The sequence below is a fragment of the Acanthisitta chloris genome, unplaced genomic scaffold, assembly GCF_000695815.1.
Source record: "Acanthisitta chloris isolate BGI_N310 unplaced genomic scaffold, ASM69581v1 scaffold1550, whole genome shotgun sequence".
Taxonomy (NCBI): domain Eukaryota; kingdom Metazoa; phylum Chordata; class Aves; order Passeriformes; family Acanthisittidae; genus Acanthisitta; species Acanthisitta chloris.
In genome coordinates, this window is record NW_008651988.1 from 32,651 (window position 1) to 45,993 (window position 13,343).

General features: G+C 41.1%; 1 protein-coding gene across 1 annotated transcript in view; it reads right to left on the reverse strand.

Moving 5' to 3' along the window:
- LOC103802677 (sushi, von Willebrand factor type A, EGF and pentraxin domain-containing protein 1-like) overlaps nucleotides 1-13,343 on the reverse strand; it is a gene marked incomplete at its 5' end in the record, with an annotated part of 29,724 nt that overhangs the window by 1,316 nt on the left and 15,065 nt on the right. Inside the window, 5 exons of the mRNA XM_009075189.1 lie at nucleotides 552-645; nucleotides 3,375-3,470; nucleotides 6,014-6,109; nucleotides 11,043-11,213; nucleotides 12,707-12,883. Coding sequence (XP_009073437.1) covers nucleotides 552-645; nucleotides 3,375-3,470; nucleotides 6,014-6,109; nucleotides 11,043-11,213; nucleotides 12,707-12,883 — 634 coding nt within the window. The remainder of the gene's footprint in view (nucleotides 1-551; nucleotides 646-3,374; nucleotides 3,471-6,013; nucleotides 6,110-11,042; nucleotides 11,214-12,706; nucleotides 12,884-13,343) is intronic.

A 13,343-nucleotide genomic window follows, 5' to 3' on the forward strand; every position in this document is an offset into this window, starting at 1 on the left:
AACATTTCTTCTAGCAAGTGTTTCATGGCTCTTGCACTGCCAGGTGATTTGAACTGGGACTTGCCTCAGAGGCACTGTGTTGTACTGTTTAAATGATTACATCTGTCAGTGCTAGGTGTAAGAAGTGATTATTTATAACATCTGTTGCATGACTCCAGTCTTCAACATGGATCCAGCTGAGGTGTATATAGTTTGAAATGAACACTAGTAAACAGCGGGCCATCAAAATTTCCTGAAGAACATTCTGCATTACACAACAAAAAACCACTTCCATTTACACTATGAAAAATCAGTCTAAACATTCCAGGTTTGCCTGTCTGCTCACATGCAAATGCACTATTTTCTGAGTTTTCTGGAAGTTTGGCCATCATTTTGCAGAGTACTCTCTTAAGGTCTTCCTAGATTGCCCATAAATCATTAGCCATCTAAAGGTCACTGATTTACAGTGACTTTTTAACACGAAGTGCAAAATTAATTACACATTCTTCCGATTTGCAGTTCAGTAGGGTGTGATTCAGCCTAGCTATGGGACAGTGCTCAGCAGCCCTTACCTAGAGCAGTCATGTCCAGTCCACGGTGAGGGACAATAGCACCGATTTGGTCGTACGCATTTCCCACCATTTAAGCAAGGCAACTGGCAAACAGCTGCATACAAACACACACAGAATTCCATTAATGAACACACACACAACAAGCTGATTAAGAAACAGGGCAGTAAAAACCGTCCCTGCATTATTCTGTTAAGAATGGACTGCTTTCAAAATGGCAACATTAAACAATCAGCTGTGAGTCTGTTGTGAAAGACAGTTTGTTCTGGGAAGGGCAGCCTTAGAATCACACCTCTGCTCAATTGTGATCTGGCTTTTTCTACTGCTTTTGCTATCAGCTGCAGTGTATGAGCTACATGAAACATCCTGTGTATAATTTTACATTAAAAAATCTGTTATTTTTTGCCACAAATTGAGGTAAAAAAGGAATGCAAGTGGAAGCAGGAGGAGAAACTAGAAGAATCAGAAGATGAACAGGAGAATAGGCCTTAGTTATAGGAAGAAAATGTAGATTCTTTTTTTGAAAGGAATGTGACAGCCGAACAGTAGCCAGGACAAGCAGACACCAGCTATGGTAAAAAAACTATAGAAAGAGACAGCATAAACAGAGGAAATTAAAGGTCAGAAAGCCTTTTTCAGATCAACAGCAGGCAAAGAGTAAGACTTCACACAATGGCAATGGTCTCCTTGTATGGAGATAAGAAAAGAAAGCAGAGAGTGACAGTTTCTGAAAGAGACTGGGTAGCCCTAAGAGGTGAGACTAGGTGCTATAGGGGATTTGAATTGGAGAACAAACATGAGCCTGCTTTACAGTTTGTGCTGAGACAGCAGTGAAATGACTGCACGTGTTTTTGTGTGACACTCTAACCCAAGGATATCAAGTAACAAAACAAAAGTCCATGTCAAGACTGAAAGATAAGGAACCACACAATTTTCAGAACAGATTTGCTGACTCACTTAATAAGGTCCTTCAAATGCAGACATTTATATTGCAGGGAAACTAAATTTTAAGCCGATAATAACATATGAGGGGGACAGATTTAAAAATACCAGAAGGACAAATGGTGGGTAATATTTTTGCAAGAAATATGCATTGGGAAACACTGGATTTAAATGGAATTACAGGAAATGGAAATCACCAATTACAGGAATGTGAAATAGAAATACACTACTCCAAGTTCTCTGGGCCAAACAATAACAAACAATGGCAGGAAGTTATAGAGATAGACTATCCCTATGCAATTAAGTGCACCAAGTATGTCATATTGAAAATGATTTCTGATACTGGAATGAAGCATATGACTGAAATGTCTTTAGCTCTCACTTGATATACATAATAATTCCTGTGAGACCAGCTGTTAATCAAAATATTTCTCTGTCATGGCAAAAAGGTCAGTAACAGTAGTTAAAACAAGTGATTAAAATACTTCATAAGCGGTGATTATGAGCTTTTATGGGTGGGCTTTAACACACATGCAGTTTTTCACTAGGGTTTTTCCTTTAGCTACTGAAAAGCAAGTCAAGCCTGAACAGATTTGAAAGCGAAGAAGCCATCTATTCTCCTCAAGGATCCATTATAGTTGCAAAGTTTGTGAAATATGAGAGGAAACGATGCATTATGTCCTAGGCAAGAGTTCCTTCAAAAGACAGTCATTCAGAGTTAAAATGTTCACTCTGGAATTTCAATTTGCTGAAGGATGATTTGGTTTGCAGTGTATCACACAGCTTATCCCCCAGATTCACTGTTCTTATCAGTTAAACAGATAATATGAACATTCATTAACAGAGGCATGGATTCCTCCTCCAGCTCACCCCATCAGCCACTGCAAAGTCTTGCAGGAAGGCAAAACTGGGCTTTCATGTTAAGTCCCTGTTAACAATCAGTTAAGGTGCACCTGGACAATGAAAATACAGTGAAGAAACTGTAAAATGATTTCTTGAAAATAGCTACTATTTATTAGTGTTGAAGATTTAATAATGATTGAAAGACATTTCAATGATTGCTCAATTGCTGAGTTTCACTGCCTCTTTTCATAGGGACAAGTCTTTCAAAAACTGGCATTTGTTCAGTCTTGATACGGACCCACACATTCAAAACTTGGGTTCAGATATTATCCATAATTGCTGACAGCCTCATCTCACACCAGCTGACCTGCCAGGATTCAGATCTGGACCCTAGAATCACTCCCCTTGCTACCCCTCACTATTTTGGTGTGCTCCATGCCCTTCAGCCTTGGTTTGGTGCAAGTAAGAGTTCTAGTAAAATGCAGCACACATTAAATTTCTTTAGAGAACTTAGATGATACCTAATGTAAGCTACCCAGATGGTACCTTACATGAGTACCAGGTACCCATTAAATTCAACCACCCTTAAATCCTTGCCTTGCTCTGCTCTCTTGCTCAGCTTAGTACTCAGGCAAAAAGTGGAAATCCACCAAACCAGACAGGTATGTGGTGAAAGATCTCTGTGATACCTGCAGCTTGTTTGTGAGTTTAATGGTGACTGCATGTGCTGAAGATGAAAATGAAATTCTAATACTTCCTGGAATGGACAGTCTTGTTTTATTCTTCTTGGACATCCTCTTTCATCTGCACTGCTATTTGCAGAGAGTACTCTTGTGAATGCTGTCTTTTCTGGGGATTTTAAACTGTTTTCAGGGACCACCCTGGAAACAGTTTGCAGCTGGGGACAGCAAAGCCTCCAGAAATATTATTGCAGGCCTGGGTTTTCCTGTGAGAAGCTTAGGAGTTCTATGAGTCCTTAGTGAACTGTACTAGGTATTGCTAGTCAAAAAAGTGAGAAAAAAAAGCAGGTGAAGAGTTTACCAATATGGCAGCGTGATCCGGTCCATCCAAGGGGGCAGTCACACTGGTAAGGGGCCACACAGCGACCTCCGTTGAGACATGGGAGAATGCATATCGCTAAGGAGGGGAGAAGAGAACCAGTGAAAAGAATGATCTCCCATAAAAGCAAAGAATAAAGTGTGCAAGAAAAGAATTTGGGCTTACTTAGAAACTCTATGACCCCTCAAAGAGCTGGCATGCAGTATCAGCAGAATTGAGCAGGAGCTGCCCACAACACATGAGAAGCAAATATGACTGGCATAGCAGCCAGATACAAAAAGGAATAATGACAAAGAAATGGATAGGCTGGAGCAATTGCTAGAGTCCTTCAGATGCTTGTAGGCTCTGTGTTCACAGGAAATGAGCAAGGGCTGTTTGTTTCCCACATGTAATATCCACAGGCATTACCCAGTACCCTGATGGTGGCAAACAAAGTCAGTTCATGCTTTAATTACAAACATCTGGATTGTTTGTGGATTCTCTGGGATCCCACGATGTTACATTCAAAACAAGTTAATCTATGCCCTGCCCATATAAAAGCACTTGGTCTGGGCCAGTGAAAATATGCTGAGACAGGTGACACCGCAAGTTCCCCAAGGAAAGACAGCTTTGATGCAAGGCATTCTGGGTTAAACAGGCTGTGACTGGAACTCTGGGGAAGAAACAAAGCATATACCAAGCAGCTGATGGCCTCTGGACTGAGAAGCTATACCGTGAGTGGATCTGCAAAACTGTCCAATGTGTTCATGACTTAAATACCATCACAAAACTATCATCTCCACTACCCTAAGTGAATGAAACGTAGCAGAGGACAAACTAATCCTGTTGTCTGTAAAATGCACTGTGAACTACAAGGTGACTGAGTTCTGTCAGAGCTCTGTGGCCTCACTGTGGCCTGATCCTGGCAGACCAGTGCTCAGTGCTAAGAACTCAAAAATCCCTTTGACTTCCGGAACAGGCCCTCAACTCCAAAGACTAAAGCCATATCTTCTGTTTGCTGATGCACCATGCTTGACAAGCAATGCTGCAGAATTGAGGTGGCACTAACCAATTGTGGGAATTCTTTTCCACTCTCGTAATTAACTATGCCAAAGTGAAAAAAAAGCCCAAAACAACAAACCAAACAAAAAACCTACCCCAAAACCAAACACAAACCCTCCCCCAAACCAACCAACCAAAAAAAACCCAAAACAAAACCAAGAGAGCTAGTGCCTGTATCTGCATGAAGTGTGATCTGGCTCTAGTCAGCTGTCAGGATCTGAGTTGGGATGATAGATAACTTGACAGGGAGCATAAAATTTGTCCTTTGGTCCTGGCAAATGCTTTAAGTATCATTACTGATGGTAAGCTAATAAACTCAGCTGTGGGATACCAAACACAATTCTGCCAGATACAGGACTCAATCATCTTCTGCTGAAACTGTGAAACATACAGGGCTGAGTTTGCATGTGTGGCTATGGGTGATACTGACAGATGCAGGGACAGAAAAAGGGGCTGTGTGAATGCACCACGTAGCTGGAGTTTCTGTAAGTGCAGACAGACAAAACTTGCTGTATCTCTTCTCCTCATTCTGTATCTACCACCATTTGTGCCACGTGGAACTGACACTGCCACAGAGAAGACCTAGAACGTGCAGAGGTAGATCCAGAGGACCATTTTAAGATGTGATACATCTTAAATGCTTGAACCACATTTTTCTCCAAGAACTACATGAGAATGTGCACATCTTTCGTAGGCCTCCATGTGTAGCTGGAGTCAGGAACAGTGACACCACCTCTGCTGCAGATATTCTTGGACAAAGCTCTGTGTCAGGGGCATACTGAATACTAAATACAGTAAGGGTACGTTCCTTTTCTATCCACATAGACCCATGCCTAATTATGTGCATAGTAATAAGGATTCTTGTGCAGTAGCTATGCCAGCATGAATGGGTTAGACCTCCCAAATTCCTTGTGCCAGGACCACCACAAAGAACATTGGAAACATGTCTTAAACTGGCATCCCCAAAGTCACCCAGGGAATCTCTAACAGAGTCAAGAGTTAGACATGGCTCTTCTCAGGCAGAACAGATCCAGTTCTCTAACCATTCAGAGATCCATGACAGAGAAAGCCAGCCCAGAATTTGTGGGGTACAGGTATAAAGGTCAGGAAGGACAGTGTGGAAAAGGTGACACAGCTGCATTCTTTGAACATGGATTGATCAAGTTCATAACCATAGACTGATAAAAAAGGAAGCCATGAAACAAATGCAGCCACCAGCAGACACTCACATCTCTTTTGTTCTGAACTGTTTGTTCCGCAAGACTATCATGTTTTGCTATTAGACTCTGGAGAGCTGAAGCAGTCTGTTCTTCAACTACAGTGAAAGAGCATCCACAGACAAAATACATCAATTAAAAATGTGCTTGTTTTGGTCTGGAGATGTCAAGGGATGGTAATTTGTCTAGAAACAAGCAATCAGCATACACCTTTCTGTTCTTTTTCATTGGTCAACAGAATATAGTAGTAATATTTATGGTCTTGTCACTTGTGCCTTTAATCTTCCCACCTTGTTCCTGCAGTAGATTCACTTGTCATACCTACAACATGCTTAAAATTACACTTAGGGATTATATACATACGCTCTTCACAGAGACGACCCATCCAGCCATCTGGACATGAGCAGGCGTTTGGTCGCTCACAGATGCCACCATTCTGACAGGGGAACCGACAGACAGCTGAAAACAATACAATTTTGTGACAAACTCAAAATGGTTAATCAGAAGCTAAGTAATTCAGCATCTTGCACATACCTTTGCAGCTGTAAAGCAAATGCAGTGAAGTTCAGAAACATTACTTGACTTTGATTTCAAGGGCTACATTGTCTTCTGGCTCTGTGTTTGATTAGGTACTGTAAGCAAGAGTGTCGAAACCATCAAGACAATCAAAAATGGTCCATAGCAAGAGTGAAAATGTAGTTTTTAGTATAGTTGGGCAAATTATTTGGATGATGTTTCAAGGCTGATGCTATGCTTTATCTGCTTTTCCCACTAATTTTTGTAAAACGAAAACACCTTACCACATTAAAAGTTATTACTCCCTCACCTCAGCCCGCTCCTTGACCTCTAAGTTAACTCTAAAATAGAGTCAAGCTTTCTCCTAACCTTGCTATGAAACACCAAGATTATGCCGTTTTGCATAATACAGGTTTTTTTGACAGTAAGATTAAACACTGTGGTAGAACAAGAAATTTTTATTGTACTATCATCGAGTATAATGAGAAATGACCAAAAAGGGTGCAGCAGGGGCACAGTTGAGTGTTTACCTGTGGAACCCAAAGTGTGACTATAAATCTCACTCAGCATTCACACTGACTGGTGCTCCTTGGCTTGCATACCTGCTAATAAGCATTTGATCATAAAAGTGAGAAATCTGGAGTGGACTCTATCATGGTAACCCAATATGTTGCCTTCAGTGGTCAGACTCTGGACTTCATTGTAATTTCTGTAACATTGCCCTGTATATTGGCTCATGTATCCAGAGAAATCAGGATGGATGATATACTTACTATAGACAGAAGACAAAAAAACTTCTGTGGCTTCAAGACAATGCTACAGAACAAATAAATAATCAGAATGACTTCTAATTAGTGGTAGTTATGAACACAGAGTAATCTCAGGAAACTCAATCTGAACTGCTAATTGCATCCTATCTTTAATTAGTTACTAGGTGAGCAAAATAAGCATTTAGGCTTTGAGTGTTTCAGATCTTGTTCAACATTAGTATTAAATACAAGCAGTGGATTAGCACACTGAAACACTGTTCACACCTGAAATCCATGCTGGAAAGAATGCAAACCTCCCCCTCACAGAGCCAAACTTGAGTCACTCCTGGAGCTAAGCCATGCCAAGCTACGGCTTGGAGTCTGCTGAAATGAGGCCAAAGCTTTGCCATTTCATTTTTCAATTTCAAGAGTGTTCCCATTAAGCGTCAGCTGATAATAAGAATGGGAAGAAACTTTGGGCCCTGGTTCACAAAACTTGCAGTATTTTATCAGTGATTTTTCAAATTTTTGTTGTAAAGATATCTATTGCTATACAGACAGCTTGTCTCTGTATGTTGACTAAAGCACAATAGCATGCCAAACACATTTTTCTTGTGCAATGAAAGATTATCAAAGTTGAATCAAAAACCATTTAAAGCTTTGTATGATCCACACCACTTGAACAATATCCCATTAATGTATAATGGCATGTGAGATAAAAAAATGTGTACAAATGATATCCCACATTAAATTCAATGCCCATGAGGAATGGTCTCTGAAATGTATTTTCTCTCTCTCTGTCATTAGAGAACATGAGGATATTTCATGAACTGCTTTGGATGGCAACTGCAACCCACTCAGCAATCCAGGATCTCAGGTAGAGATAGGCTTTTCCTGGATTTCTGCCCATGTCCTGGTTGTGAAACTGAATGAGACAGTATCACCTCTAGATGTGCACTTGTTATACACCAATTTAGGTAAGCAGAGACTACTTGTCTGTAGCTGTGGGGATTATTCTTAACTCAACAGATAAGACTAAAGAAAGGCTTGGGACTGCAAGTTAAGCTGGGATCTCATTCTTTATTTCTTTTTTGTTTTGTTTGCTACTGTACAAGCAAGTGGGGCAAATGCAGTCCTGATGGGCTGGGGAGAGAATAGGAACCATGAACTGTGACTTCAGTTACTGGCAGAAGATCTCACATCCATGGTATCAATCTTTATCTTTGAGGTCCCCTTGTAAATCCATGCCCATGAGTTATCCTCACAGGACACAAAAGCATTACACTGCTGCAAGACAAACACAGGTAATAAGCAGGAAAAAATTCTGGTATTTGTTCTCAGCTTTGCCAAAAAGCTTCCCTGTGGTTCCAAGCGAACCATTTCCTCCATGCCTCAGCTTCTCTCTCATAATGCTCTTGTTTGCTGATGGGGTATGAACTTTTTGGTCAGCAGCTCTGCACTGGCCACTGCCAGTTAGCAAGATGTAGGAAGAGGGCAAACACACAAGACAGATTTTAGAGCACTTCAGAAAGAAAAAACTGGAGCCAGGCAAGCTGAGTGCATCTGTGCAGCCTGCCAAGTCCTGCAGGTGTTTATGATCAGCAGATCCAGACTAATACTTCTCACCCCTGAAACTCAGATCAGAATCTGGCCTGCAACCTCTAACCAGCAGTGATTCAGTCAAGTGCAGCTGTGGTGAGAGCTCTCCCAAAGAAGCTAACGAAGTCTGATTTTTAATTATAATATTTACAGTAACTAACCTGTTCAGCCAGGACAGAATGTTTCAAGCAGGCTTAGGACACATTAATAATCAACTCACACAGCCATAAACAAGAAATGCAGCATGAGTCATTACAAAGAGTGCTTTCATGTTGCTTCTGATGTAGACCACAAAGGCTTGGGTCCTGTAGGACTTTTGTTAGGCAAATCACTCACATGAATTATAAAGCAATTGTGAAAGATTACTTCGACATGTGTCATGAAAATGCAGGACAGTCCTCTCAGAAACATCTTTAGTTCTATTTAATTCCCCTTTTAGGTGAAAAGAGGGGGGAAATTGTTATTCCCCTCCCTAATACACAGGTTATTCTGCCTTGTTTTCCACCCTCATCAGCTGTCCACCTCATCACTTTAGTTTTTTAAAATAATTTTCCCTAATACTTATCCCTCTGAACAGCCCCAGTAGGCTCCACAGAGTTGCGAACAGGACACATGTTTCAGTGCTTTGCAGATCAGCCCTGCCTGGTACCCAATGGTAAGAACTGCTCATAGCAGCAAATTACATTCCCTGGCATAAAGTAGGTGCGTTCTGTGTAACTAATAAATAAGAATAAAAAGTAAAGCTGGTGATATTAAAGGCACAGTTGAAGAATCTGAAGTGTTACAATCTAAAGAGATAATATACAAATAATTTTGCTAATGAATTCTAGCTTGGGTAGAGTAGCTACTGTGCACAGATCCCTTGAATTCTGTAGCCATCAGAGTTTAGAAAAGAAATGAAGACACGTGACAGACTTTTAAAAAATGTCTTGGTGCTTTGTGAGCATAACTTTCTAACAGGACTTTTGGCTACCTCATGACATCTGAAATAACTCAGATGCTTTTACTGTAAATCTTCTCTACTTGGCTACTCAATGGGTGATTCTTCATGGCAATGGCAAGCCATGGTCACAAAACCAGGAGAAACCTGCTTTTCAGGAGCAGTTTCTCCATTCCTGAAATGTTCAGGAGTTACAAACCCACTTCTTTGGCTCTGAATCTCCTCAAAATGGTCTACTGATCCATAATTTTTATCAAGGCAATTAAAATATCAGGGTAGTTATAAAGGAATTTAACAGAGTCCATGCAGTCATAGAGTAGGGCAACTCAGCTTGTTTAGGTTTTAACATTGAAAATATTTTGCTGTCAGAATGAATAAAGAAAAACTGACAAGGGTTCATGATAAGTCAGATTTAGCATTCTCCAAAGGGCTTCTGAACTAAACAGAAAACTGCTGAGGGAGGAAGAATTGTTGCTTCTATTTTGACAGGGGGAGCTGAGACTTGCAGGAGGAGAGGCCACTTGACAACTCTGATGATGGTTCCAGTGTTGCCAAGTGACTGTTCTGGAACCTTTCCTCTTCTGAGTGAGTTCTCCAGCTTGTGACTGGCCGCTGATGTGTCCTAAGGTTTTTTTGCTTTCTACACAATATGCCTAAAGCTGTGTATGATGGCTGTTGCACAATCTGAGATAAGACTTAAGGGTGCAGCTAAATTACTGCTCTAGCAGAAGGCTGGTCAAGCTTCTGATATGGAAATGGCAGATGGCAAGATCTCTTCCACCAAAACCCTATGTCCCTAGAACCCATTTGCTGTGCTTCATCCATGGTTTTAAGTTAGTGTTTGAAAATACTTATAACTGGTTTTAACTGTTAAGTTTATCATCTCTTCTATGTTTTGTCTTTGTTTCCTCCATTTTCTGTTCAAAACATTTTATTTATTTAAACCTTCTGCATGGAAGAGGTAATTCTGTAATTTAAACAAGTGAATGCTTAGCTCAACAGAATGAAAAATTACGTATACCTGCTGGTATGCCAACAGTAGAAAGGCTAAACTTTGGTATTTTGTTAAAAACCTGAATTTCCTACAGTACTTAGTGTGTATTTTTTAGTGAGCTGTATCAATCTATCCTTATTAATTTTCCTGCAAAACAATTTTCAGGAGCTGCCATGGTCTAAGCATAGTGACGGCCTAAGCACCCATTGGCTGTATTTTGTTTTCTGCAGTGATTGAATTTTAACTGTGAAAAACTGACTGGCAATGCTTATCTGAAACAGCTCAGATTGTCAGAAAGATGACTGGTTCTGTCACTTTCTCATGAAAGATGTTAGGAGAAAAGATCTTAGGTATGGGATACAACATTCTAGCAAAAGAGCCTGTAAGATTAGCAAGAGCTAAAGAGCAAAACTGTGGAAGCCCTCTCATTCACACTTGGAAATAAAGCTATAACCTGCACTTTAAAGGCCCCGAGTGAAACTATGACTGCACTGAAATTAGCAAAAATTTAATGTTCATTTTTATTGCAGCTAGGATGACACCACCTTGCATATGGCAAGTTAAGAGACACTTCTGTTCATAAAAAAGACTTACCTTTGCAGGTAGGTGGTGTGGTCCATGTTCCATTTTCTAAGCAAATGCTTCGCAGAGGCCCCTCCAGCATGTACCCACTGTAGCATGAATAGGTGATCATGTCTCCATACTGATAGAAGCTACCACGAATCAGAGCATTCTCTATGTGAGCTGGAGGACCGCAAGATATCTCTAAACAAAAGAAATCACCCAGATATTGGTGAGCTGCAATGCCTACAGTTTTTAACCCTGGTCACAATGCTACCCAGGGGAGGTGCCAGGGAGACACTTCTGATGGTAAATCAACAAGGCTGTCCAGGGACATGAACAAAATTGAGGAGTGGGCCCGTGAAAACCTCATGAAGTTCAACAAGTCCAATTGCAAGGTTCTGCACCTGGGTTTGGGCAATCCCAGACACAACTACAGACTGGGAGATGTCATTGAGAGCAGCCCTGTGGAGAAGGATTTGGGGGTTCTTGTGGATGAAAAGCTGGACAAGATCTAACAGTATGTGCTGGCAGTCCAGAAAGCCAACTGCATTAAAAGAGGTGTGGCCAGCAAGTTGAGGTATGTGACTCTCCCCCTCTACGCTATGCTGAAGTGAGACCCCACCTGGAGTACTGTGTCCAGCTCTGGGGTCCCCAACACAAGAAAGACATTGATTTGTTAGAGCAGGTCCAGAGGAGGGCCACAAAGACGATCAGAGGGCTGGGGCACCTTTCTTACAAGAAGAAGATGAGGGGGCTGGAGTTATTCGTCACGGATAAGCTTCAGGCAAACCTCATTGCAGCCTTCCAGTACCTTAAGGGGTCTTACAAAAAGGAGGGAGAGAGACTTTTTGTACAGGCAGATACGGAAGGGATATGGGGCAATGATTTTAAACTGAAAGAGGGCAGGTTTAGATTAGTTGTTAGGAAGAAATTCTTTACTCAGCAGGTTGTGAATCACTGGAACAGGTTGCCCAGAGAAGCTGTGGAATCCCCATCCCTGGAAGTGGTCAAGGACAGGTTGGATGGGGCCCTGAGCAATCTGATCTAGTGAATGGCAGCCCTGCCCACGGTGGGGGTGGATTGGAACTAGATGACCTCTAAGGTCCCTTCCAACCCAGACCATTCTATGATTCCATGAATCTAAACAATATTGCTTGCAAAAATGCAAAAGGCTTTCAGACATGTTTGCAAAAGGACATTACACCTTCTGTCAGTGTCAATAAATACAATAAAAGGCAGCACCTTTCCCTGAAACTCTTGTTTCATCACCCACGATCTCACAGGAATAATTTTTAGGATATTTAGGGTATCTGACAAACAATCCCAGCTCCAAAGCTTGCAAAAATTAAATTGAGAAGAAATTTACAGAAGGGCCTAGTAAATAGTAGGATAAATGCTCTTGGGGCATCAACCCACACAGACATACTCTGGATCCTTTTAAAGAAATTACTCTGTTAGAAAGAAGACATAGCTCTTCTGTAGTTTCTTAGGTCACCTTTATGTGTCTGGATCACTCAGAGTGATCCTCTCCAGATGTCAATTGCAGACGAAAGTTCTCTTTTTCCAGAATACCTGCATCTGGGTGGAGAGCTCTGCTGACACATCTGTGCTGTCATGTTCCTGTGTGATACAGCTGTGGTCATGAGCCCCCTGGAATGTACCAACCCCTGTGGAACTGTATGTCATCTACTTACTTTCACACTTAGCTGTTGTTGGAGTCCAAGTTTCATCAGCATTACAAGTGATAACAGACTGCCCTTTCAGCTGGTAGCCTTCCCTGCACCTGATGGATACGTTCTGGCCAACATAAAAATCCATCTCAGACAAAAGGGCATTTTCTGGGATTATGAAAGGCACAGGACAAGGGTTTGCTGTTCAAAGAAAGGATGTGAGGGAAAAGGAAAAGAAGGGAAGAGAAAGGGATGGAAGAAAGAGAATAATTTAGAGTAGTTTCTGCAAATTTCAAAAATCAAGTTGTATGAAAAGCAATGGAAATGCGTGCTGGGGCCAAGTCCAATTTTTAATTTGATGTAAAGTTATGAGATTTGGGTTGTAAAGTAATAATAAAAAAGTCTGGTTCACTGTTGTTGCACAGCTTGCTATCATACTCTGCTGATACCAGGAGAGTACATAGTAAGGATCTAAGTGAGGAATATCCTACTTCTTAGTATGAACCCATTCTCTCTTGTCCTTCCTGTTTACCATAACCTTACTATAAAAGAGAACCAGACCTGTTCTACTTCTTGTTCTGAAGGGCTGACCCAACAAAGAGCACCAGAAATTCAGGTATTTGAGTAGAGACTTACTGTGACATTCATTAGAGTTTGGAAT